Source organism: Nesoenas mayeri (assembly GCF_963082525.1).
Source record: "Nesoenas mayeri genome assembly, chromosome: Z".
NCBI lineage: Eukaryota > Metazoa > Chordata > Aves > Columbiformes > Columbidae > Nesoenas > Nesoenas mayeri.
The window spans coordinates 7,602,361-7,629,109 of NC_137542.1; the positions used below are offsets into that span (position 1 = coordinate 7,602,361).

The following is a 26,749-nucleotide window of genomic DNA, read 5'->3' on the forward strand; positions in this document are numbered from 1 at the left end:
ATTTTCATACCAGATAACTTGGTAAACCACTCAGGGAAAAGAACTTACCTGTAAAAAAATTCAGTAATTTTAGCTGAGTTATGATTCCTTGCTCTTCTGTGTTTACTGAAAGAATGGTTAATCTTACTGAAAGAATGGTTAATCTTTACATTTACTTTGTTTATTCCTTCTTTCCCCCTCTATTCACATAAAAAAAAATGTAGCATCACCTGCATCATGTTTCATTGTCTTTTTTATAACGATAAAAGAAATGCGGAGCAGAGAAACAACTGCAAGATCTCCTAGGAAGTCCTAGTGCTGAAGGACTGAGAAGTTGAGGCCTTGCAGTCTTGTGTGGGATGAGACCTTGCCTGGAAAGTAGCTGTGCCATGTGGGCAGGAAGCAGTTTCTGGCAGGAAAAGATGAACATGCGATAGGTTTTGTATATTTATGTTTGACGTGAAATATGATAGGATTCATAGCCTTAGTCCCAGCAGTCCATGCCTTGTGCTGCAAATTTCTAAATAGTTCTGGTGAAAATGGAAAGTGCTTTTCTTGAACAGAATCATGATTTAGATCTAGGAAAACAGACAATATAAGAAAGCAAAAGGTTAACTCTCAGACCTTAAGGAAAATTGCAACTTTAACTTCGTAGGTCTCTTAAGCTTCTCTTAAGCCTTTGGACAACTGATGACTATCAGTATAGCACAGCAAAGGATGAACTTGTTTTATCCTTATATGGAAAACTAAAGTTTCTGACTGCATCTCTCAAATTCAGCTGGAAAAAGGAGAAAATTTGATACATTTGAGAAACATGCATGAGTGATACCAAATGTCATAAAGTTTCATCAGGTGCAGAGCGTCTGAGTTGGTGCTTGATTGCCACCCTAGTGTTTAAGATGAATTGTATGTTTTAAGATTGTATTTCATTTTCTAAGTATGAAGACACCAACACTGTCTTATGGGCTGCATTTGCATTGTTGGAGATTTAAGCTTCAAATCATGTTGCCACTGATACTGGCTTGTTTAAAAATCTGTTTTATCTAATTTTAGTTGTGTATTGCGGGGATATTTCTTCCCTTGGGTTTAAAGGCAGATGTTTTGCAGGCAGAATGAGGAACGAGGCTGCTTAAAAGCAGGTGATGTTTTGAGAAATGTGTTTTGGAATGCATGATGTGAGAGTGAAATGCGTTTATCTGAGCTTACAAATGTTTCACTTGCCTGTGCAAACGTGGTCTTGCTTTGGGAGTGCTGAAGAGCGTGGTTTTGCTCTGTGTTTGCAGGTGAGCAGCAAACATGAGCCTGGCAACACGCGACCATGAGCGCCAGAACCCTGTGATCTGAACCGTGTCTCCAGCCGAGTTCCTCACGGCGAGGCTCTGTTGATCCTGTACCATGGAGGACTGCCTTCACACCTCCTCGGAAAACCTCTCCAAGCTGGTGAGCTGGGCCCACAGCCACGGGACCATCTGCAGCCTCATCCCCAACCTCAAGCACCTGCTCTCCGAGGGGGCCCATGGCAACCTGACCGCCATGTGGGGCTGCAGTGCCGGCCATGCCTACCACTGGCCCCTGGCCGCCACGTGCCGGGCTGGCTCCCAGGAGCGTGTCTGCTTCCAGGACAGCCGCAGCTTCAACTCCGACAGCCCCAGCATGCTGGGGGTGCCCTCAGAGGCGCAGGCCAGCCCCCTGCAGCGCTACCCAGGCCAGCCGGGGAAGGCCAAGCTGGACTGCACCCGCACCCGCGACTCCTGCGACTTCTCCTACTGCAGCGAGCCCTCGGAGCTGGGCGAGCCCGTGGAGGAGTACGAGGATGAGGCCACCCTGTTCGACATGGTCTGCGAGTCTTCTGTCACCGACGAGGACAGCGACTTCGAGCCGCACCCCCACCGGGCCCCTGCCGGCCCCCGCAAGCGGCCGGCCGCCAGCCTGCCCGCCGCCGCCCAGGCACAGCCTGCTGACGAGGGCGGCGGCGAGGTGCTCCTCAAGAAGATCAAGCAGGAGCTCCCCGAGGACTACTACATAGTGGCCAACGCCGAGCTGACCGCCGGTGCCGACGGGCCGGCCCTTGCCCTGACGCAGATGTCCAAGCCCAAGCCGCAGGCCCAGGCCGGGCCCTCCTGCCTGGGCACCGCCCGGGCGCTGCCTCAGCCGGCTGCTGGCCCCGACCCTGACCCCCAGCGCCTCTCCTCCTCGCCCCCCGGCCTGCCCCGGCTGGCCACGCAGAGGCTGCCCCGCGGCCCCCTGGCCTCCCCAGCACGGGGGGCAGGCGGCGGCCCTGTGGCCGCCCTACAGGTGCCAGCCACCAGCTCCAACGCCACCACCACTGCTGGGAAACCCATCAGCATCCCCCTGTCAGCCCTGCAGCTGCCCGGGCAAGAGGAGCTGCCGGCCGCCGAGGAGAGCGTCCCGCCCGCCCCGCCGCTGGCCCCGGGTGGCGAGGCAGCCAGCTCGCCCGCGGTGAGCGCCGAGCCGGAGGTCAGCTCCAGCCAGCAGCAGCCCCACGCCGTCCCCACCGCCACCCCTGAGGCGGCAGCGCAGTCTGTGCCAGGTAGGACGCAGGGTAGGAGTCGAGGGGCGGCAGCATTTTAGGGGTGGCCCCTGCAGGCACGTCTTGGTGAGAAGGCGGCCAAGGAGGGGGTGCTGCATTGCATGAGGGTGCCAGAATCACAGAGTGGTTGGGGTTGGAGGAGACCTCTGGAGATCTTCCAGTCCAACCCACCTGCTAAGGCAGGTTCACCAGAGCAGATCACACAGGAAGGTGTCCAGGCGGGTTTGAATGTCTCCAGAGAAGGAGACTCCACAGCCTCTCTGGACAGCCTGTTCCAGGGCTCTGTCACCTCAAAGTAAAGAAGTTTCTCCTCATATTCAGATGGAATCTCCTGTGCTTCAGACTGTGCCTGTTGCTCCTCATCCTATCATTGGGCACCACTGAAAGGAGTCTGGTCCCATCCTCTTGACATCCACCCCTGAGATATTTATAAAGATTGATGAGATCCCTGCTCAGCCTCCTCTTCTTCAGGCTGAACAGACCCAAGTCTCCCTCCAGCTCTTAAGTCAATAGACAGAGAAACTCTCCTCACTTGCAAGAGAGTTTGTAAGACCTCAACTGAGTGGAGGCCAGGAGCACCCCCTGTGAGAAAGTGCACCACTGCTGTAGGGAAAGCATTCTTTTAGGACAGGTTTATAGATCTGTTTTGGGTACAGTTGTGTCATGGGAGAGGTCATGCAGCTGCCTTACTATGTGCAGGGGCTGGGGAGGACGTGAAACCCGGCTGTGTACTCTTATGTGAAACTGAAATAAGTGGTCTCAGCCAGTGGAGCCTAGAGGTGGGGTCAGCTGTTGCCTTCACTCTGTCAGAAGAGAGATGTTTGACATGGAGAGGCAAAGGAGGGCACAAGGGGAGTACCTGGAGAGAGATTTGTGCTTCTATAAATCTTAACTAAATGGTTTTCCTGACCTGTAAATCAGAGCAGCCTGCAGAGACGAGAAGGACAACCACAACCTTAACCATGGAACTGATAATGCTCAAAGATTAATCCAAGAGAAAAAAAAAATTTTCCTTGTTCTCAGTGGAAGTTATCATATCCCATGTCCTTTGTTGTTTTCATCTCCTACTGCTGCCAGAGCACTGGGAATTGGCTCAAACTGATCAATGTTATTGGATAAAGAGGATGTTAAAACAGCATACTTCTGCTGAATGATTATCCTACATGCAGAATAACTCAGGGTTGGCTGTAGGTCTTCTGGAGGGGGAAGAAGTCTGTTTTCTGAGCAGACTTGCCAGCTCCTTCTGGACCTGAGTGCAGACAGTGCTGGCTTTGCTCTTCCAGCTGTGAGTGTTGCCATCCCAGGAGGAGGTGTGGGCAGGAGCAGTTCTCCATCTGCTCCCCTGCTGGTTCAGCCTAGGAGTGTCTGGTCAGACACAGCGATGCCAGACAGTGGAGGGGGAGAAGCAATGCCTATATGCAGTCTTGTGGCAGATACTATAAATGCTAAAAGCAATGACTTTAATAGCCTGGGTGATACTTCAGTGTGGACACCCTCAAACCTGACTGAATGTCAGTAAAACTGTTAATTGGCAAGAGCCTGCAGATCTTGTCAAATAAAACAATGGGCAAAATTAAATACCAGTTTTGCTAAGTAAAACTCCACTAACAATTAGAAATTAGAAAACATGATATTTCTCTTAATTACAGCAAAGCAAATTCTTCTTTGGGACCCATTTCTGCATGGCTGCATCTTTGAGGTGTTACTTCTCAGTAGTCCTGTCAAGTAACATCCCTTGTGCAAATTCCCTTACTAAACTCTGGTTTAGAACTGACTCTGCTCAGCTAAATATGAGAGATACAGGATGCCAGTTGTCAATCTGAATTGTGTGATAATCCTCCTTATTCTGCATTCCTCAGTTTATATAATATAACTGCTGTATACACTAGTATACTAGTATACACTAGTATATAGTTTCTACCAACTTGTCCTTGCAACTTGCTTAGTCTCAAATGTGCAAGTTGGGATGCTGGAATACAAACCTAGACAGAATTTGTCCATGTAGGTATGTGTTATCTGGGACAGTGATTTGCTTTCAACAGATTCATTAAAAAAACACAAAACCTTTCAAACTGCTTTTGTCAGGTCCTCAGAAACCAAACATGATCAGCAGTGTTACTGGTTAGGGTTAAACCTTACAAGAATGGACACTGCCACATTTTCACATTTTCATTGTTTCTAGAGCAGAGTTGGTCCATGTCTAGTGTCTCACTGTGGGGAGCAAGTGGGATTGCATCTGGATTTACTCTCACTGCACAAATCAACCCTCAAAACGTCCTAAGGCTGATGTAGTATTGTTATAATACGCTGTTACAGTACTCAGAAGTAGCTGCATTTTAGCCAGGGTAAAATGACTAACATACAACTAAACCCCAATACTCACGTCAGTAAAGTCTCCAATTTCCATAGAGCCTGTTCCTTTGGGAAAGAATTGCTAGCATTAGTAAATCTTCAAGCTGCAGAAAAACGGGCAATGTTGGTGAGTGAATATATGACAGATGCATATTTCTGCATAGCAGATCCTTGCAGATGAAATGTGGAAGTCTGATTAAAGACCAGAGTAGGGTGATTGCTCATGTACAGTGGTTTTGTTAGGTTGTCTCTTAACAAAGAGCAATGTACTGGAAGTGGTGCATGATACATAAAATCTGAGCAATACTGAACAATGAGAGAATGTTTATCTATCCTACGTAAAGATGTTTCTGTCCTAAACTGATAGAAACAAGGCCTCGTATAATTCTTATGTAAAAAAAAGGCAGAAAGTAATCATACCAAGGAGCTTAGAGCTTTTGTTAGTTTGCAGACTTGGTGAATGCTTGACAAACAGAGGTACAATTGAAAGTAAGCAGGGAATTTAAGGTCTGCCTTGTGACCTACAAAGTGTTGCTTGATTTTAAAATATAATATGTGAAGCTTTGGTCCCGGTCCCGTTAGAAATTGATGTGTGTTCAGGAGGTCTTTGCAGGACTAAAACCTTAAATGATACGTTATGATTAAAGGCTGCTATCCAATCAGCAAGAAATATTGCCTTGAGTTTTACCTTAAGTCACATATCTTTGCATTTTTATCAGATACAGCTGATAGTTTCCCTGCATGGTAATCTCATAGGTCATTAAAGCTTGAGTGAGGTTCTCCATGAAATCAAAAATCCTGATGATCTATGTTAGCTTAAGCCAATTTAAGCCACATTATACATTTGGACTAGTATCTCTTTCAAACTTTTTCTTTCCCTCTTTTACTCTCTTTAATTAAGCTGTGGCCACCAAATGTGTAAGCAGGGACTTTACAAAGCTATTTTTATGTCTTAAAAGCGAAGTGGCATGTCAGTGAAGATTCAGTGAGGTTAGACACTGATTTTTGTTGGGCAATCTCCATCTAAGCATTGTGGAATATATACCAAATTATTTTTGTTGAACTTCAGCCCTTATAAGTGGACATTCTTCTGTGAATTTTCAGATTGTTATTTACTACTTTATTAGTAAAGCTTTCAACAATATATGTAGGAACTGTTCAGTCTTTTTTTTTCTTGTGGAAAAAATGAGAAGACCTTCACCTGACAGGAGAGAAATTTTTGCAGTGGTGGAGAGCAGGGAATTTCTGCAATTTCCACTTCCCAAACAACCTCTTTTGTCTTTCCCTTTTGCTAATACTTGGTCTGTTTTTTATGTCCAAGAACCAGCAAGGGCTAGGTAGGGCACATCAGTGAGGATGGAAGGTGAGAAACATGATGCTTTAGCTTGTAGTACCTGCAGCCTAATTAGTGACATTTGGATGTCTGAAGCCATGAATTGAAAAGATTTGGTGTTATTGCAGAAATATATGGAGGAAGACTATATCTCAGAGGAGGGTGGTGCTTGTTGTGTAGGAAGGCAGGAAGACAAGTTTTGGTTCTCAGAAAGGTGGGAGTTACTTCATAAGTGGAACTGTCAAAGTATTTATGAAGAATACTCAATTTCTCTCTGAAGACTCAGGGTAAAGATGTGGTTTGGATTAACAAGACAGTGCAGCAAGACATCTCTGGTCAAATGCTAGTCTAACACTATAAATACAGCAGAAAACACTTCCATGAGGTTACACTAAAAAGTTGTCAAATCCATATGTACAAAATGTGCAGAATGCAAAGAATAGTGAGTAGAGATGCAAAATAAAAATTCCTGTGAATGAAGTGACTGGGATTGTTGCTTCTGCCAGAGATGTGGTAAATCATATTCTGTAGGTACCATCACATATCCACGGCTGAACTCACCAGCCTGCTGGGTCACGTTTTACATGTACAGGTTTTTGATGAATTTGGAAGGGAAATAGGTTGTCCACAAGCACCACTGCTTTCTTAGTCAGCATGTCACAGCTGTCCTTCCACCATGGTTATTGAATGGTATTGCTGTTTGAATGCATGCTGTGATGGATGGTGGAATATTTTTGAAGTATTTTTCTGCAATCGAAAGAAACAGGACCTCTTCTTTTCCCCCTCTCTCTTTCTCTGCAATTTTGTGAGTTTAAATTAAGTGGGACCTGAGATTGTCGTGTGATCGTAAGACTTATGGATTAGAAGCAGTTAGATGAGCATCGAAATATTACAAGAGTTAGAGGAGAAAAAAGTGTGCCACACCTCGTGAATTGCCAGTTTAGACCAGGTTTAGCTTAAACTCCTAAATTACTTTGTGCACTACAAGGAAGAAAAATGTGTCAACTCGCACATTCTGAAGAAGTGAAAACAAGAAAAAATAATACCTGTTTTTAGAGATATACAAAGCATCAGCTATGCATACAGAAAGGACAAATTTATCCCTGATGTAATTCTTACTAACCCAGTGGAACTGCACCAAGAATGTATGTAGACACAAGGCAAATAATCATGTCAAAAGAAAGTTACAAAGCTTGAGCTCCTCTGAGAACACTCAAATAATGGCTGATCCATATCTGCATCTGTAATTTACATGCGAAGATTGATGATTTTGGCTAAAGTGACTGCTGAAGCCTGCCCCCAGGAAAATGAATGCACTGCTCAGTGTGGTGAAGTAAACAATTAAAAATACATAGGGCATAGACACTCTTTTCCTCTTCTTGTGGGACTTAAGAGTTCAGAATCCACTGGTGACTCTTTAGGTCCCATAATTGATATCTATTCTTGCTCTAGTAGCTGAACTAAAAATAAAAAGTGCTGAGATACATAATTACAAAAAGCATAGTACTTTTTTTTTTAATTGCAATAGCCTACCTTATTTAGAAGAATAAAACTAGATCATTATAGTTTTAATCATCAGAAAAAAGCAAGCTAGTGAGTTGATTAACTCCCTCCTGCACTGCCACTGCCTTCTGATCTTGCAGCATAGATTTGCCAGCCCACCCCCACCCTTAATTATCTCTGTCCAAATGCTGTTAAATTATAAACTAATGTTTTTGAGCTTTATTTTAAAAGATCTGCTAAGGAGGCTGATATTACTAATCTTTACAGTATTGTAAGGGAGTTCTGTTTAAAAGCAGGCCAGTATTGTAAGAAGAGACAAATTCAGCCTTGGCAAGGTAGTCATATATTCGCTTTTATCATCTGGGTACAAAGCATGACAATCAAATTGGAAAAAAAAAAAATGAAACCATAGTACCAATAATTCTAACACAAGAGTATGTTTTATGAAGCTATTCCTACAAGAAGCATTTATCAAGTTATTAGTTCTTTCAGGAGAAGACTGAAATGAAGACTCATCAAGAATTACAACATCTTTAGATTTTCTCTGTACTTAAGAAATTTATCATCCTTTCAGGATTCCACATCTATTTTCTTTAGTGGAAATTCCTTCCAGATACAGAAGGCTCATGCCAGCCTCTTTGCAACCTTGAAGCCAGCAGTGGACTTGTCATGTAGATGGCAGTCATCTTGCTGTCCTAAATATATTAAGCATTTATGAAAGCAGCTATGCACACAGGAGATTAGACTGCTACTTTTCTTGATGTCAGGGCTTGTTTCCCCTGTTCACACCAGACCTCCTGCATGCACAGAGACATCTCCTGGCAGAAGCATTACTGGATGTACATGTACATTTTGAAAGAAACCATTCATGGGTATTAGCACTGAAAGCACGTTGGTGTGGGAGGCATTTGGAGATGGGCTTTGAGTTGTATTCATGCAATAAAAGCTGCACAGGACCATTGATCCTCTGCAGCAGGTGAGGGATGGTAGTTTCCTTGCAGTCTGCGGAAGCTGCCTGCCTGTAGCTAGGAGTGATTTGAATCTGTACCCTCAGAAAGACCTATTGCAGCCAGGCCCCAGCAGTTTTTAAGGATTAAATCTGTAAAGCATGCCAAGTTCAGCTGCTGAACAGTCTGGAATATTCTGTGGGGTTCTGAATAGAGGAATTGCATCATTGAGAAGTATTGACACTTCATTTAAATATACACTTTTAGTTTAAAGGGCCATAGCACAAACAGTATTAAGTAAGAAGGTGTGTCATATCAGAAGAGAAACTGCCCACTTCAATAAATGGTTGTGTTTTGGAGCATCACTGTTCATTTCAGGCTTACAACTGTACCCCCTACCCCATTACCCCAACATGAAAGGCAGAAAAGCAAAAAAAAAGAAGCACAAGTGAGAGGTAGAAAACAAGCATTTTTGGAAGACGAACATGATCTAGATTGTATGCTCTCCCTTTCACTAAAGGCATCTTCAACAGACTACCATTCTGTGTAAAGTGCTGTGTTTTGTGATGCTTTTACATAAAGGAAGAGAATAAGGCCTCTGCTGGTTCCAGCTGTCCTGAAAACATATGGAAACAACAAAGGAAACTGGACAAGTCTGTGCTGACCATCACTTTATTTTTAGGAAATATAAAATTATGTAAGATGGTGTTTTTGATCAGAGATCTGGGTTTTTTTGTGTGGTCTTTGCAATTGCTCTTCTTGGAACTATTTTCATCTTGTGATTTGTCGGTCTCGTAAGTAAGAAAACAGAGGCAAGGCAGGATCAGGTTGGGATCTGCAGAGGAGATGCAGCACAGCAAGACACTGACTGAGATACACTCACCGTGGAAAGGCATCAGGCATGCACTTTGCTTTTGCACTTTGGATGGGGTGCTGGAACAGAAAGGGAGTACAGGACTTGACATTTTGGGTCATGATACTTTCCAAGAGTGGTTTTCTGCTTTGGATGAGGCTGGTACTTCAGTAAACATATCCACAGAACTATTTCATGGGTGTATTCAAGGTTAAGCTTTTAATAGCAGCAGTAAACCTTGGAGAGAACTGTTTTCACCTGTCCCCATGATGCGAGCGTGCCATTTTTGCATAAGCTATTCTGTGAAGCCAGCACACAGGTTCTTCTAATTTGTCCCATTTTCCTCGTACCTAAAATATTTCCCTCTTAGTGAGTCTTGTTCTGTCACATCATCTTCTTTTTTGTGCTTGCAGTGATCCTAGAACCTTCTTGAGCCTGAAACAGGTCAGTAAAAACTTTGAGTGCATTTTCTGTCTATCTAAGCAAGATAACAATTCTGAATACAGAAATTCTTGTTTGGATCTTTCCAGAAAAGAAAATAGAAGCATGATGGCAGGTATTTTATTATGGCTGGCACAGCGCAAAGCGGTGCTTACTAAAACATCCATATTCTGAAAGCATTGAAACATGCTGAAATCCATCTTTTTGTTATAAAGTGTGCTTAAATGAAGCATATGCTTATGCTGTTTGCAGGAAGTGTTGAACCAGGCTATTAAATCAGAGACTCAGGAGAGAGAAACTGAAGCACCTGTTTTCGCTCATCAGTCTTCCTTGCTGGGACACTCCATTGTCTGGTCACACAAAAGCTGGTTTGAACATGAGTTGTTCTGAACAGCTTCAGTGTGGCTAGTGGCTTCTGTGGTATGGGAGGGCAGAGCTGCATTTTTGTTTCCCAAATGAGCCTGCATTTGTCTGGAGCCAAGCAATGCTACCCTGCAAAAATGGCAGGGTGCTGCTGATCACACCAACGTTGTGTTGGAGGTGGCAGCTCCCAAGTTCTGGATGCCACTGAACCCTGCCCTGTTGGGAGCCAGGGACAGAGCTTCCTGCATGCAGGTCATGTAAAAAATGGTGCTGAGGACCTTGCTGAGTCTCATGGAAGCTTTATGTTATGTGCTTGATTATACATTGACCATTAAGTGCATCGGCTGCATCTTATTTCTAACATATATCTGTCAGTCTCATTAACTTTTATTAAACAGTATGTATACACACAGAAAGAAAGAAATACTGCATGTGTTCCTGTTGATTAAACTCAGGATATATTTAGACTGGCAGTAACACTGGTCTGATGTTGCTTTTCATTAACTAGGTATTCATGATAAAAACATGACTTGGAACCATACAACTATGGATTGATAATACTTAATTGCTTGCTGATTTGCTCTTGGAGTGGGGAGGGGGCTGGCGGAAATAACTGGGCTTCTGTTTTGTTCAGAGAAGGAAAAAAAATTATCCTGAGCTATTCTGACCCAGGTCACATCATCCCAGCGCAAAAGCTGAATGTGCTCTATTACTGAATTATTTCAAGCAGAACATGCCCATACCCAAACATCAACCCACTGGAAGATACAGACATTCATCTCTGATCTTTGAATAGCTTGATTCAATTTTCTGTTTACACTCACTGTTCTCTTAACTGGGTGTCTGTCTAATCTCTGCTTTACTGTGCCTGGTCAAGGATAGGAGTAAGAATGAGCTACAGAAGCGTGGATGTTTTTGTATGGGAATAATTTGATTTTGTCCAGAGCTTGGAGCCCTCTTCTGCTGTGGTGAGCTCTGTCTTACAGTCATGTGGATGTGCCAGGTTATGGGCATTTTTTCCATCCCTTACTCTTGAGAAATGGGGTGATGCCAGTTTTTTGGTACTTGCTCTCTCTTACAGACTATGCATCCAAGAACACAAATTATCAGACGGGGAAACTCTTGTTGGCATCACAGCTCAGCATTCATGCTTGTATGCTGATATATGCTTTGCTTTTTGCTCACATATTTACATTTCTTTTTTTCTCTCTGTATAGATGTCTTTTTGCCTCTGTTTCCTCTCCCTTGATTTCAAATAGCCCTCAGAAAACTTGTGGTTTGACAAATAACTTGTCCTATTTACCATTCACTTGTACCGTTGTTAAATACATTAGACTCAGTTTATTGTGCTAGTGCACAATAAAATAGCCATATATATTTATGAATAACACACATTTGTAATTGTATCTGTTAAACTATACTTCATATCACCTCTTACATGAATTAGTTGTGTCGTTTTTGCTATGAACTCATTCAGTAGCACAGAAACTGATTGTTCATATCCTATATAGAAGAATAAGTTATTTTAATGGAAATAACAATATAATCCCAGCAGGAAAATTTTGACAAGGTAATTACAGAAGAGAGATAATAACAATATTCTGAGCAGCGAAGAGGTGTGTGTGTGTGTGTATGCTCTCTGTCTGTGTACATAGCTAGAAAAAAAATTGAATTTATTTAAAGAGACTTTATTCAAGTAGACCTGCAAAATGTGACTAAATATTCAATTAAACTATGATAAAGTAAGTTTAAACATGTATTCAAGGGCAGAAATAAATGAGTTTTGCTGTGAACAACAGCCTGCTTCCCAACAAATTCACATTCCTTATCTTTTTGTCTCCTCTCTGTGTAGAATTTCCTGTGCTTCTTGGCACTCCTGGTCCTGGCAAATGCCGGGACATGCCGTGGCTATTCTGGAACGAAATGTGTGTGACAGGTCAGATGGGGTGTGAGAGCAGCTGCCTAGCAGAATATCTAACACCTGAGGTCTGCAGCCTTTCCCCTAGTTGGGATGTATCCATGTTTCTGCCCTCTGCCCAGCTACTGAGTTTCTCCCAGCCTTGTACGACCTTTACATCTTTGAACTTCACCCCTTCCTTATACGGTGAGAGTTGTGTTGGCAAAGGCTGAAGTTAAGTTGAAAGTCATCATTTCTTCTGGAGCGTGAGTTGGAGAGAACTCTCAGTGCAGGCACAATAGAAGGCTGAAAAATCTACCTTAGGAGCTGGTTCACTTTAAGTGTTGCACTCCATCCTCTCTGGAGAATTGCATAAAGAGCTGGTCCTTAGATGCTGCCCTCTAACCCAGTGAAGACAAAGGAAGTAAGTGTGTTAAAAGTGTGCATTGAAACTAGTTAGGCAAGTTTGTAAATTGTGAGCTCTTCACAGACTTTGTGCCCCTTTCATAGCTTGCTTCACTCATATTGAAGGACATACAGTGGGGAAAGGTAAAAGCAAATTGGTCCGGTTGGGCAAGATCACCAACAGAGAATTTCAGAAATAGAACTGCAAGCTCAGTAACAAGGCAATTCAAGTACTTTGCTAAATTAAAGATGAGGGTGGGAGGAAAGGTACCAAAATGCAGTTCTTTGAGATGCATGTGCTGCAGTCTGTGTTATCAGAAGTCAATGGCTCATGCTCCCAACACGTTTCCTATTACACCTGCAGTAGATAGTTCAGCCAGAACAGAAAAGGGTACTTTTTAATTCACAACCCCTGGCACTTTAATAAAATAGAGGGAGAAATGTCTGCAGTCTCTAATAAGCTATGTATCAACTAAGTGCTGTCAGCCTGTGTAGAGAGATTTATTATGTTAATTACAGTCATGTGGGTTTCATGTTCTTAGGTCTGAAACTGCTCACATTCTGAGCTTGATTTAAAAATATGCTTTGGCCATGACTTGAAGTGGAGCTTATTATGATTAATGTAATAAAATATTTATGACATACTCCTTTTTTTCGTTTCACTGCCTGTTGCCCCAGTTAGACTGCCTCATTCTGAAACAGTGATATAAATTAGATTTCAGATGATGAGGATTCTCATCTGTTTTTAATCTCTTCAGTGTTGTTCTTTTTTTTCCACATCCCTTTGTTCTGATTCTCCCTTTTCTCCCCATGTCTTTATTTCCCTCCAATATTTTCCAGCTCTGCTTCTCAGCTGCTTTTTAGAGTGAATCAAAAGCAGGCAAACTTCATAGCCCTGGCTCATCCCTTTGAGACCTCTTGCATTGCTTTCTTGACTGTGCTTATTAAAGTCCGTTCTTAAGTGCAATGACATTAAAACTGGCAGCAGGCCATAACTGGGAACATGCTAAGCCTTTGGTGATGTAGGGTAGCATGTAAAGAGAAGACCAAACTGTAAGGGGAAAACATGTTTGTGTCCTTTTTATCACTCTTCTTCCACAGGGCTTGCAACTGCACCCAGGCACAAAATTCCTCTGCGCCAAATTTTTCAAAATGCTGTATAAATTTGTACCTCTGATTTTGTGCAAGCCCACTAGCTGAATTGCTGAATAAGCAATTGGTGCTTGTGAAATCTGTTTGCATGTGTAAATCTAGCTTTCTCTGTAAGACTATGTAAAGGGGGAGCATTATGGAAAATGTAGCATCTTTTTTTTCTTATGTAAGAAAAGGGGTTTTGCCACGAGAATTTGTATTGAATCCCTAATTCAACAAAGGAGGTGTTTCTCAGATCTTTACAGCTTTTTCTCTTCTCGTTTTGATTTTTTCTTATTGTTTTTTCTCTTAGCAACTTTTGAACCGAGTCATCTTATATATATAAATGTTATCCAGTTGTGCTCAGCTTCCACCTTCTAAACATATAATGACTTAGCCCAGTTGATTTCTACATAAGCAAATACTTAAATACAGAACGCACACAAAATATGCGTTGTTGAACTGGAAACTTAATTGGAAGAAAAACAGATATTCTCCTGAGAATGTGTGTGCAACACTTTCTGGACAGGTGCCAAGCCAGCCAAGTCCTGTTGGAAAATGAGAGCATTACTTCTGCTGTGCATCATCCAGCCTGAAGTTCTCAGGGCAGGTTGGACAATCACTGACATAATCCTTTAATTCCTTCTGCCACACATCATGAAGTAAATAACATGCTTTGAAAGGGTAATATTTCATGTGTTGCTAAAAAAGTCCTGGGTAAAAAAGAATTCTATTTTCCAGGGTTATATATTGAACCTGAAGATCATCATTGGCCAAAAATGCCTCTTGTCTTCAGCCTTAAACTAAAATCAGTACTTTGAGTTTTCACTACATTGTGAGTAGTGTTTTTCTACTTATCAACTCCACTGCCACCCTAATTTCACCTATCAACCTGATTTTTTTAACCTAAGCTCTGAAAGAGAAGCAGTTGTGAGTTAGAAGTGGACATAGCTGAAGCAAGCGTAGTTAATTACTTAGAAAGAAAAAGAGCTTCACTTTTTTTTTTTTTTTTTTTTAAGTTTTCTGATGTTTTTAGGCTTGCAGTATAGAAAACTCCAAACATTACTTCTATATCCTCCACCTCTATGACGAGTTGGGTCCCTGGACCTCAGTCAATAATATAAGGGTTGAAAGAATTAGTTTTTATAAAACTCCTGTAATGGCAATAGCTAGCATGGAAATAAGAGAGGGATGAGGCAGAACAGGTAACCCTGAATCTGGTTCCAGGCTTAGTTATAATCCAAGTCACTGACTTAGAACAGAGCAGCTAAAGGGGCAGACTGCAGACCAGCTATGAGCTGAGTACGTTTTGCCTGGGCATCACTTCAGTACCAGATACATGGTTTCTCCAGTGCTCTTGCAGGTGAGCAGCTTCTGCTCCTGCCCCCAGAGCAGCTCTAGTGTCCTGCTGTGAAGAGCTGCAGTTGGTGTATTTGTTCCTACCAAGTGGAGGCAAGATCTGGTAAATATGAACCACATAGCCCCACTGTCAGGGTACAGAGGAAATGCATCCCGTTTTGTGTTGCAGCAGGTCACACCACTGCATCACAGGACAGTCTTATACTCCAGAAAACAACACTGTGAGTGTTCAGTGGAAGAAGTGAAATGTGAGGTAACACTGACATGCAACACTTCTCTTTTCCACTAGCTTTGACAAAAATAAAACCAGACAACTAGATAAAGTGGAGATCGTGCTTTCATCAAGTTTCAACATCTTTGATTTAGAAAATGCATCTTTAGAACCTTTGTGTTGAAATACCTCAGATGTCACATACAGTCAAGTGAAGAAGAAGGGAAGCCTTGTATAAATCTAAGTCCCTAGAGTGCTGCTGTTTTGTGCTGTTCAGTAGTGTTTGCTAGTATTCACTGCGTAAATGGTTGATCCAGTCAGTCATAGGAGGACATAATTCTTAATCCCTCCTAATGGCTACAAATTTTCTGTCATCTGAGGATCATGCAGTAGTCCCATTAATATTGTTGAGAATGTTACTGTTGACTTTGCCAGCTGCCACATTGCACCTTGTATCTTTTCAGGCTGTTGTGGTGAGAAAGTAATGAAAGTGAATGCAAACTGAAAACCAGCAATAGCGTCCGGGTGAGCATCCATTTATCAGACCATTCTGTACCTTGCAAAAAATGGACAGATGACTGAAGTCTATTTTAGTGACACTTCATGGAGATACCCATGTATAAATATTCCCATGTTCACTTGCTTGAAATCTGTGTGCTTTTTCCTTTGATAGAATCTAAATCTCTCTTTAATTTTAGAACCATAAAATATTTCACTGATAATTTTGTTGGAGTTCATTAACTGAATAGAAGGGTTTTTTTTTTTTCCCTCCAGAAAACATAACATCTCTCATAAATGGATTTTAATTAATAAATTTCTATCCTATTACAGATTTTACAGTCTAATGAAACCCTTTTGCTGAAAATGTTAAACTACACAGAGTTCAACTTAATGTAGTGGAAGTAGAGAACTTTAATTGTTAAACATAATTTAGTAGCAACACGAGATGGTCAGGGTAGAAATTCAAGAAAAAGTGCAGAAGCCCTTCCTTCTGCTTCAGCAATCTGCAGCTGAATAGTTAATCCTTTGATCCTGCAGATCTCTGAAGCTATTATATGTCATAACCTGATGAAAGTCTCCACGCAGTCATAGGATCGTAGAATGATTTGGGTTGGAAGGCACCTAAAGATCATGCAGTCCAACCCCCCTGCCATGGGCAGAGACACCTTCCACTAGACCACGTTACTCAAAGCCCCATCCAGCCTGGCCTTGAACACTGCCAGGGATGGGGCATCCACAGCTTCTCTGGGTGGCCTGTTCCAGGGCCTCACTACCATCATTGTGAAGAATTTCTTCCTAACATTGGATCTATATCTAGCCACATCCAGTTTAAAGCCATTACCCCTTGTCCTATCACTACATGCCTTTGTAAAAAGTCCCTCTCCAGCTTTCTTGTAGGCCTCAGTACTGGAAGGCTGCTGTAAGGTCTCTCTGGAGACTTGTGCACCTTCAGGCTCCTTGGATGATCTTGAATCTGATCTTCCACAGTGAGCGCTTCTTCATTCTCCCAGTCCCAAGGTTTTCCCCCCTCTTTTGGCTCTGACTAACCCAGCCTAAGCTTAAATAAGTATGATTATTGTGGCACAGGAAGTGCACTTTATTTGGCCTTAGGACTTCCTGAAGAAATGGTTATTGTTGGATATGAAATAATTACATCAAAACGTATGTATTTTTGACTTAAGCCTTTGACTGCTGCATATGTGTAGGAGTTGCCCCACGAAGCTAGTCTGTGCCAGACAGTAAGAGTGCCAAATATAACATTCTCCAAGTGTTTATCTCTTCCTGTCTCTTATTCTCAGGGTGTTTCTGAGTGCTCAGAGGCACTTCTGCCAGGGAGACCTCCTGCTCTTACCCTCACCCTCGCTCTTCAGCACTGAGACAGGAGAATGTCTTTCACGTGCTTACTCCTGTGATACAGTGGAAAACAGCTGTCAGCTTTCTAAATTTTGCATGCAGAAAGAACACTGATATTCAGGGATGTGGTGATATGGTAGTGACATTCAGCTATTCCTGACAGGAGAGCTGTAGCCCTGATCCAGGAGGGAGTGTTTGCCTGAGCTTCCCCCAGCCTTTCCCCCTATGACTTAGAATCATAGAATCAAGGAATCATGGAATAGTTTGGGTTGGAAGGGACCTTCAAAGGGCATCTAGTCCAACCCCCCTGCAATGAGCAGGGACATCTTCACCCAGATCAGGTTGCTCAGAGCTCCGTCCAGCCTGGCCTTTAATGTCTCCAGGGATGAGGCATCTACCACCTCACTGGGAAACCTGGGCCCATGTCTCACCACCATCATTATAAAAAATTTCTTCCTCATGTCTAGCCTGAATTCCCCCTTTTTTAGTCTAAAACCATTGCCCCTCGTCCTGTCTACTTAATCATACCTCCCTTGTGCACCATCACAACCTCTGTCCACTGCAGTTGTTGGCTTGATAATGTCTCTTGCCTGCAAATACCTTCTTGAAGCAGGAGGAGACAGGAGGAAAGAAAGGTGGGAGCAGGCTGTGGTTTACGTTAACTGTTTTAGTGGGCTGTGTATGGCCATGACCCATGGGTTGGATATCACTGCTTTTCAATAATTGCAGAGCGGGGGCAAGAGCCAGCATGCAAAGTGCTGAGGCGTGGAGAGAGAGCACTTAGCTCCAGCATGGAGATATGTGGTGCCTTGTGTGCAGTGAACTAGTCTTTTTCACCTGAATGAAAACATTTTGGTGGGAGCAGGTCAGCTACAAAAACATTTTCCTCATCAGAACACAAATTGAGCAGAGAAGACTTTGGTTGGTGGTGTAATGACCACCAAAAAAACCCAGCTTACTTTTAACATGTTTCTTCTGAGATCTCACTGCTTACCTTAAGCAGAGTTCAAGACTGTTTGCAATAATAGCTCAGGTTCATGACTCCAGCTAATGTTACAAACTGTCTCTGAACATTAACAATCTGCATATGTCTGTTGAAAACCAGTGCCTTTCCCCCCTGTCATAATTACAGAGGTCATGTCCTTTTCAGGGAGTCTGAGTGTGTGTACGTGTGCAAGCTTAAATGAAAACAACCCTGAGTTTGATAACTCTGCTGATAATGTTAAGTCTTGGCTGCGTTAAGATCAGATTATGAAAAGATCAGAAGGCAGCTGTTGCTTTGTGGGAGGGACCATCTCATGGTTCTGGGCTAGCCTGAGACATTCAGCTCCTAATAGGTTTTCTGTTTAATGACTGCCAGGTCACTTTATCTCTTTGGCTCTGTTTAAGCTGCGACATCTAAACTATTCGGCACTTTTTCAGACTCTTAGTTGGGAGTTTACCCTGGATCCCACAGTGGAGTGGGTTTTACTGGCTTTTCCTGCAACATTCTGGTTTTCTTGGAAATTAAACTCCTATGTGGGATCAGACAGGAAGCACTAGAGCTTCAAACAAGTCCTTTGTGTAATGATGCAGATATGGGGGCCAGGACTTGAGGAGATATTTCTCCAAGTCAATTTATTTTTTTATGTTTCTCCTCCTAGTCTGTAAAACAGGGATAACAGAACTGCCAACTGCAAAGGTTGCATTATGATAGGGAAAAGGCATTAATGATGACCTGACTTGGTAGATCAATTATGACAATAATTTTTGGTTGCTTGTTTCATGCTATTTTACTGGCTGAGGCAAATTAGACCATAACATGAGAGTGTTTGTCTTCCTAGTGCCTAACAGTGAATGACTATAATAAAGGTGCAAGCGTATATGACACCTCCCCGCCCTACTATCCTACCGCAATTTGCAGCTCAAGGCCCTGCTGATACAGAGATGCTCTCTTATTTTGAGGAGCACTTTGTGATTTCTGCTCTAGGCTTTTATCCAGGTTTGGAACCCATGCCCATTGAAGAGTTGATGATACTGTGAACTGTGCAGCCCCAACAGCAAACCAGTTTCTGCTTGCAGTGGTCCAGGAGCCAGTATAGATCCCCAGTTGTGTTTTCAGTAGTTTCCAGCAGGACTACAGAAAATTAAAAATAAAATAAAAAAAAAAAGGTAAGCTCTGGCCAAAAGAACTTCTGGTCTCTACTAAGCAAGATGCAGCAAACTGGGACCAAGGAAATGTCTGGGAACCATTGCATTGGAAACACTTCTGTCTCAGGACAAGAACATTCACTTTCAATACGCAGACCCAGAGATGAAGTCTTTGGACCCCAGCAATTCCCCCGCTTGTCAGTTCCTTACCACAACACACACATTTTCAAAAATACACTGTGATGGCAGTTGAGATGCCTTTTAGCCTTTAGTTCTTAATGACTGAATTACTTTTATGTAGCCTTCCCTTATCTGTAGGTCTGGGTGGATTTGTAAGGAAAAAAAAAAGACATTACACCAGCCTCATCTTCTCTGACAATGTTGCACGGCCATGTGGCTAGAGCAGAAGCAATTTTTGCCAAACATCCAGACTCTGGCACGGTCTTTCATTCTGTTTCTACTGATTTCCAGCAGGCAAAGTAGAGATGTGTAGAGTAAATGGATTTGCTGTAAGTATTTTGCAAGGGACATTTGCAGACTGGACCCAGATAATAATTTTTGTGGTCTCCTTCTGTCAAAGGCTGTACAGAGAGGATGCAAGGTGTGCCTGATCTTTGGCACGGTTCCATTCGCAGTCCAAATGTCACAATTGTACTGGGTCTGGCTGGGATGGAGTTAACTTTCTTTGTAGCAACCCCATACCCTACTGTGTTTTGGATTTGTGACTAGGAGTGTTAATGACACACCAGTGTTTTGTCTGTTGATGACCTGGACTTGTACAGTGTCAAGACTTTCTCTTTTCCACTCTGTCCCCCAGCAGCTAGGCCTAGGGTGGGCAAGGGGCTGGGAGGGGACACAATAAGGGCAGCTGATCCAGGCTAACCAAGGAGATATTCTGTGGGCTACAACATCAGCTCAACAATAAAAACTGAAAGGAAGGGTTGTTGGGGGAGGTGGGCATTGCTCAGAGACTGTCTGGGCATTGGTCTGCTTGTGGGAGACAGTGAGTGACTGCCTGTGCATCACTTGTTGGTTGGGTGTCTTCTTCCTCTTTCCTTCAGTTATTAAACTCTCTTTGTCTCAACTCATGGGTTTTCTTGCTTTTGCTCTTCCTGTTCCCTGTTCCTCTGGGATGGGGAGCAAGCTGTGGGGTGCTTAGGTGCTGACCAGGGTCAGCCACCACAATAATGGAGAATAAGGTTATGAAATTAGCAGAAAACACAAAGTTTGGTCATACTCAAAGTGTGCCTTAATACAATTTATGTCTCCATGGTAGCTGGAGATGGATTATGTGGTTTCTTTCAGCACTATGAAATCACCTTGATTAAATAAAGAAGTAAGACTTTAATGACATGAAGAATTATGTCTCCTTACTCAGTTATCTTAGCCTATAAAGAGCTGTCTTAGTTAAGTTAGGCTCAGCTGCATCATCTGCCTCTGCTGTGGATAAAGAGCATGTGCAGATGATGACAGTGGCTCAGCTGACATCCGATGGCTTTGGCTGTCTCAGACTTTGTCCCTTGGGTCTCACTGCCTCCCTGCATTCATCCCCATGCTATGAGATATCCCTGATATTTGAACGGTCTCATAGGAAGAGAATAATCAACCACCACTGCAGGCTGAATTCACAGTTAAAATGGATGTAGCTCTACTCATGTGGCTGGATGAAGAGCCAACTCACTATCTCTAAGATTTCCCACCTGCCTTGTGGAGTGACACCCAAGAGGACTGCACGGCTGCAGTATTTCTGGGGTGCTGTTTCCCTCATGCAACTTCAGGGGATCTTTAATTCAGCATGGGTTTTATAACTGTTAGCTGCAGATATGGCAATTTCCTTTACAGATTAAGGAAAGGTGCCATAACATAAATGACTGACTAGCTGTCACTTCTGTGTTGTGACAGGCTATCCTCTAAGAAGTAATGATTGATGACATGTATAAAACTGAGCCTTTATATGTGCTGTTTATATTGAAACAGTGCTTAAAACGTGGGCTGTCAGTCAAAGCACTGATTTCATACACAGTGCTATAATAAGTGCTGATGGGGTGCAGTGAGCAATGTACCAGGGTAAATGTTTATTTTGAAGCTTCAAACAGTGTTGTCTCTTCATTTCCAACCTGCACCTAATAAAAGGATAAAAAAATAAATAAATAAAATAAAGGAGAAAAATAAAAGCCATAATAAAAGGATCTATCCTATACATTGCCTAAAGCATGAGACTTCACTGCAGGCTGCTAGGAGCTCTTTGGTACTGACATCAATATTAAAACCAGTTTCTAAAGTAGGCTGGTGACCTTTTCTTTTTCCCCTTGAGCACAGTTAGAGCAGCCCTCAGTGCTCTGTGGCAGTGTCTTTTTGTGGCTGCAGAAGCCTCCAGAGGCCTCACCTGCAGACCCCTCCTTCTCTGTGCTTGGCAAAGGGTTTGAGGACCCCTCTCAGAAGGTTTCACCGAGTGCAGTGGATGCACTGGATGCCTCACAGTGAAGACACAAGACCTGGTCCCAGGGGATATAAACTTAGCTCTGTTTCTGGCCTCCTGGCAAGTCCTGGGTCAAGTCACTCGCAGTGCCTCTGTTTGCAGCTGCGGTGTGGATGTGATGGGATGAACTCTCTTCAGCTTCGCTGTGTAGGTGGGCAGAAGGGGAAGCTGCCCAGCTGTGCACTGACATTTCTGCACCACAGGAAACATTGCAGGTGGGCTGGGGAAGGAGATAGAGCCACCTTCCTTATGAGAAGTCTGATGAGGAGCAGCTGAGGGATCTGGGGCTGTTCAGCCTGGAGAAAAGGAGGCTGAGGGGAGACCTTATCACTGTCTGCAACTGCCTGAAAGGAGGTTGGAGCATGGAGGGCGTTGGTCTCTTCTCCCAAGTAGCAAGTGATAGGACAAGAGGAAATGGTCTCAAGTTGCAGCAGGGGAGGTTTAGATTGGATATTGGGAAAAATTTCTTCCTAGTAAGGGTTGTCAGGGATTGAAACAGGCTGCCTAGGGAAATGGTGGAGTCACCATCCCTGAAGGTGTTTAAAAAATGCATGGATACGGTTCTTAGGGACATGGTTTAGTGCCAGAGTTATGTTAATTGTTGGACTTGATGATCTTGAGGATCTCTTCCAACCAAAATGATTCTATGATTTGTTTCCCTGCTGCCTTCCCTGTGCTTGGGCAGAGTGAGCATGAGGAAGAGGTGTCTGAGCACTGCTGCAGAGCATGGTGTGCTGCATGGCCTCTCAGGAGCTTGGCCTGAATGACAGAGCAGCAGTGGGAAATTCACCTGGTCTTGTAGCACTGTGTGCTGTGTGTGAGGTGGGAAACACCTGGTGAAAGGACGCCAAAATATATGGATTTTGCAGTGACATAGAACAAAAAACTTTCTTTTTCCCCGTCTTCTCCTTATTAAGTGGAAGAGAGAAAAAGGACTGTTCCACTCACAATTACAGAAAAAAGTCAAATAATTAAGTTTTTCCTTCTTTGCATTTGCTGTTCATTTTCTAAAACCGTTAAGTCACATTAATAATGACAGTTCCACCTATGTGCTTGAAAGGTACATCCTTGTACAAACAGATATTTGCATATGCGAAGAAAACAGTCCTTTACTTACATGTAAAAAGCTTTTCCTTTTTAAGTTTACCTTAGGATCAGCCCAAAAATCAGCTGCCAGTAACAACCATCATAGCAGCAGCATGTGAATATTGTGGTTTGATATTTCACTGATTGTAAGGACCTTTGAGTATAGCCTTACAGAGCAGTATCAGGTTGTTTCCAGAATTTTATTCTTTTGCAAGATGAGAAGAAATGGTCACAATTGTTCTTCCACTGTGAAGGTACAGCTTGATTACACAGATTGTATAATCATGTTTTGCTTCCGTATCTTCTGATTGAAACATATTACCTTTTTCTTTGTTTGTTTTAATTCTTGTACATGTGTAAAGTGCATGTGCCCTATAGTGCTTTTACCTACCAACTTGTTTGTTAGGATGTATCACAGTATCACAGTATGTTTGGGATGGAAGGGACCTCAGAAGATCATCTAGTCCAATTCCCCTGCCGGAGCAGGAACGCCTAGGTGAGGTCGCACAGGAACATGTCCAGGCAGGTTTTGAATGTCTCCAGAGAAGGAGACTCCACAACCCCCCTGGGCAGCCTGTTCCAGGCTCTGTCACCCTCACTGAGAAGAAGTTTCTTCTCAAATTTAAGTGGAACCTCTTGTGTTCCAGCTTGATCCCATTACCCCTTGTCCTATCATTGTTTGCCACCGAGAAGAGCCTGGCTCCATCCTTGTGGCACTCACCTTTTATATATCTGTAAACATTAATAACGTCACCCCTCAGTCTCCTCCAAACTAAAGAGCCCCAGCTCCCTCAGCCTTTCCTCATGAGGGAGATGCTCCACTCCCTTAATCATCTTCGTCGCCCTGTGCTGGACCCTCTCCAGCAGTTCCCTGTCCTTCTGGAACTGAGGGGCCCAGAACTGGACACAATATTCTAGATGGGGTCTCACCAGCGCGGAGTAGAGGGGAAGGAGAACCTCTCTCGATCTTCTAACCACCCCCCTTGTACTACACCCCAGGATGCCATTGGCCTTCCTGGCCACAAGGGCACAGTGCTGGCTCATGGTCATCCTGTTGTCCACCAGGACCCCCAGGTCCCTTTCCCCTACACTGCTCTCTAATATGTAATTTCCCAACCTATACTGGAACCTGGGGTTGTTCCTGCCCAGATGCAGGACTCTACACTTTCCCTTGTTAAATTTCATTAGGTTATTCCCCACCCAACTCTCCAGCCTGTCCAGGTCTCAGGATGGCAGCACAGCCTTCTGGCGTGTCAGCCACTCCTCCCAGCTTGGTGTCATCAGCAAACTCGCTGATAGTACACTCTATTCCCTCGTCTAAATCGTTGATGAATATATTGAATAATATTGGCCCCAGGACTGACCCCTGAGGCACTGCAATAGATACTGGCCTCCAACTAGACTCCGCACCATTGACAACCGCTTTCTGTCTTCTCTCCTTAAGCCAGTTTGCAACCCACCTCACTACTCTATTGTCTAGACCACACCTCCTCAACTTAGCTGTGAGGATGCTGTGGGAGACTGTGTCAAAGGCTTTACTGAAGTCAAGGTAGACCACATCCACCGCTTTGCCATCATCCATCCACCTTGTTACATTCTCATAAAAGGCTATGAGGTTGGTCAAGCATGACCTACCCTTGGTAAAGCCATGGTGACTGCCCCTAATAACCCTCTTATCCTTGATATGCCTTGAGATGGCACCAAGGATAAGCTGTTCCATTACTTTCCCAGGGACAGAGGTGAGGCTGACCCATCTATAATTACCCGGGTCCTCCTTCTTGCCCTTTTTGAAGACTGGAGTGACACTTGCTTTCCTCCAATCCTTGGGCACCTCTCCAGTTTCCCAAGACTTGGCAAAGATGATGGAGAGCAATGACTTCAGCCAGCTCCTTCAGCACCCCCATTGTGCTGCATTACTTTGTACTGGATGTCTCTGTCTTTATTTATTCAGCTCTTTAAAAATGTGTCTGATTAAAGGTGACTTTTACTGTCATAAATATGATACTTTAGTTATTTTTCATGGAAAAGTATTGAAACCAGTACAACCTCTGATTTCACAAATGAGCTAATTCAGAATGGGCTGATTACTCAGATTAGGCCCTGTGCATGGCATTGGCATGCACAGAAAAACCTTCTACCTTGCATTTGTTCTAAAAAACAGATTGCCTCTAATCCCACTGTTTCCTGCAAATCTCCATGCACAAAACTGTGCCTCGGTGTCATGAGGAGCTCACTTTGGTTTTGTGCCATACTCTAGTACGTCATTTGTGAAACTGAAGTTGGCTTTTCAGTCATGTGACAGGTATATAATGGTGTTTTCAAGTTCTCTGTGTCAAATTGATTTTTTTTTCCTTTTTTTTTTTTCCATTTTAAGAAAATTCGCTTTGGAGAAAAGAGCATCACAAAAACTCACTGCTTCTGCTTTCTTTTGTCTTTCCCCTTCTCCCTCTTGCAGATCAGGATGAGAGAGCGGCAGAGCTCAGCAGGGAGCAGAACGAGAAGACCATTCGCAGCACACAGACGGCGCTCCGCAATTTCCGAGAGTTCCTCATCTCCAAGTACCCCTCTGAGACCCGGGAGATCTACGTCATCCCTTGCAAAGAGCTTGATGCCTACCTTGCTTCCTTCTTTGTGGATGCCAGACAAAAAGATGGGTCTGAATACGAGCCAAACAGTCTGGCCAATTATCAGTGTGGTCTGGAGCGGTATCTCAAAGAGCACAGGTATGGATACAGTATTACAAGGGATAAAGAGTTCAAGAGGTCCCAGGAAGCTCTAAAGCAAAAGCAGATAGAGCTGAGGTGTAAAGGGAAAGGAAACAAGCCCCACAAATCCATGAAGCTCACCTTTGCCGATGAGCTAATCCTGCGCAAAAGAGGCTTGTTGAGCCGGTACAACCCTGAAGGGCTTCTGAACCTTGTCTGGTTAAACAACACGAAAGCATTTGGCCACTGCACGGGTTTCCACGGGTCCACCCTCAAGTGGGGAGACATCCGCCTGCGGGTGACAGAGACCGGGTTGGAGTACCTGGAGTGGATGGGTCCAGACAACGGAGACGTCAACGCCAAGAGCAAGAGGGGTGGGACGGACTCCCGGGTGTACGCCACCCAGCACTCCCCACAGACCTGCCCCGTGCAAGACTACAAGGAGTATGCGCAGAGGCGGCCCCCAGCCATGCGCTACGAGGACGCGCCTTTCTACCTGTCCATCAAACCCGTCGTCAACTTGGCTGCGCTTCACTGGTACAACTGCCAAGCCCTGGGGAAGAACAAGCTTGCCAAGATGGTAAAGACGATGTGTGAGAAAGGCAACATCCCTGGCAGGAAGACCAACTTCAGTGTCTACCAGAGCTGTAGCACACTCTCAGAAGCACAGAGCAACCAGCTGGTGCTGATCTGCAATAACTTGAGCCAGCAGGCTGCCCAGTCCATGGCGAGCCACTCCAATACTGGCAACTTCATAGTGTCAGCATCCTATGACTCTTCCTCTGACACAGCCTGAAAGAGGGATGTCACCTGAACACTTTTTTTTTTCTTTTCCTTTTTGTTTCAAGCGTTGAATTTGTGCCCAATAATACACATCAACTGTGATTGTACACTATTCCCCCATAGCCCTCTCTCCAGTATTAATTCACTTTATAAAAATATATAAATATATAATATATTTTTCTTTTTACAAATAAGTCAATAGAAATAGTTTAGTATTACTAACATAGTATTTATAGTGTTAATACAAAAATGGAAGGTACTTATGGGTTATAATATAAATGCAGATTTTAAAAGGACAAAAATGGTTCTCAGGCAACACAAGATAGACTGGAAATACCATTTTTAACATGCACACATCAGTGACTGTAAATCCCCAGGGAGGCTTAC

General features: G+C 43.6%; 1 protein-coding gene across 1 annotated transcript; it reads left to right on the plus strand.

Annotated features, from left to right (window-relative positions):
• Window positions 1-1,374: 1,374 nt before the first annotated feature.
• On the plus strand, window positions 1,375-26,375 carry KIAA1958 (the record flags this gene model as incomplete). The annotated part of the gene is made up of 2 exons (XM_080362634.1): window positions 1,375-2,530; window positions 25,330-26,375. The coding sequence occupies 2 exons, from the start codon at window positions 1,375-1,377 to the stop codon at window positions 26,373-26,375; spliced, it is 2,202 nt and encodes a 733-aa protein (XP_080218760.1).
• Window positions 26,376-26,749: the final 374 nt, after the last annotated feature.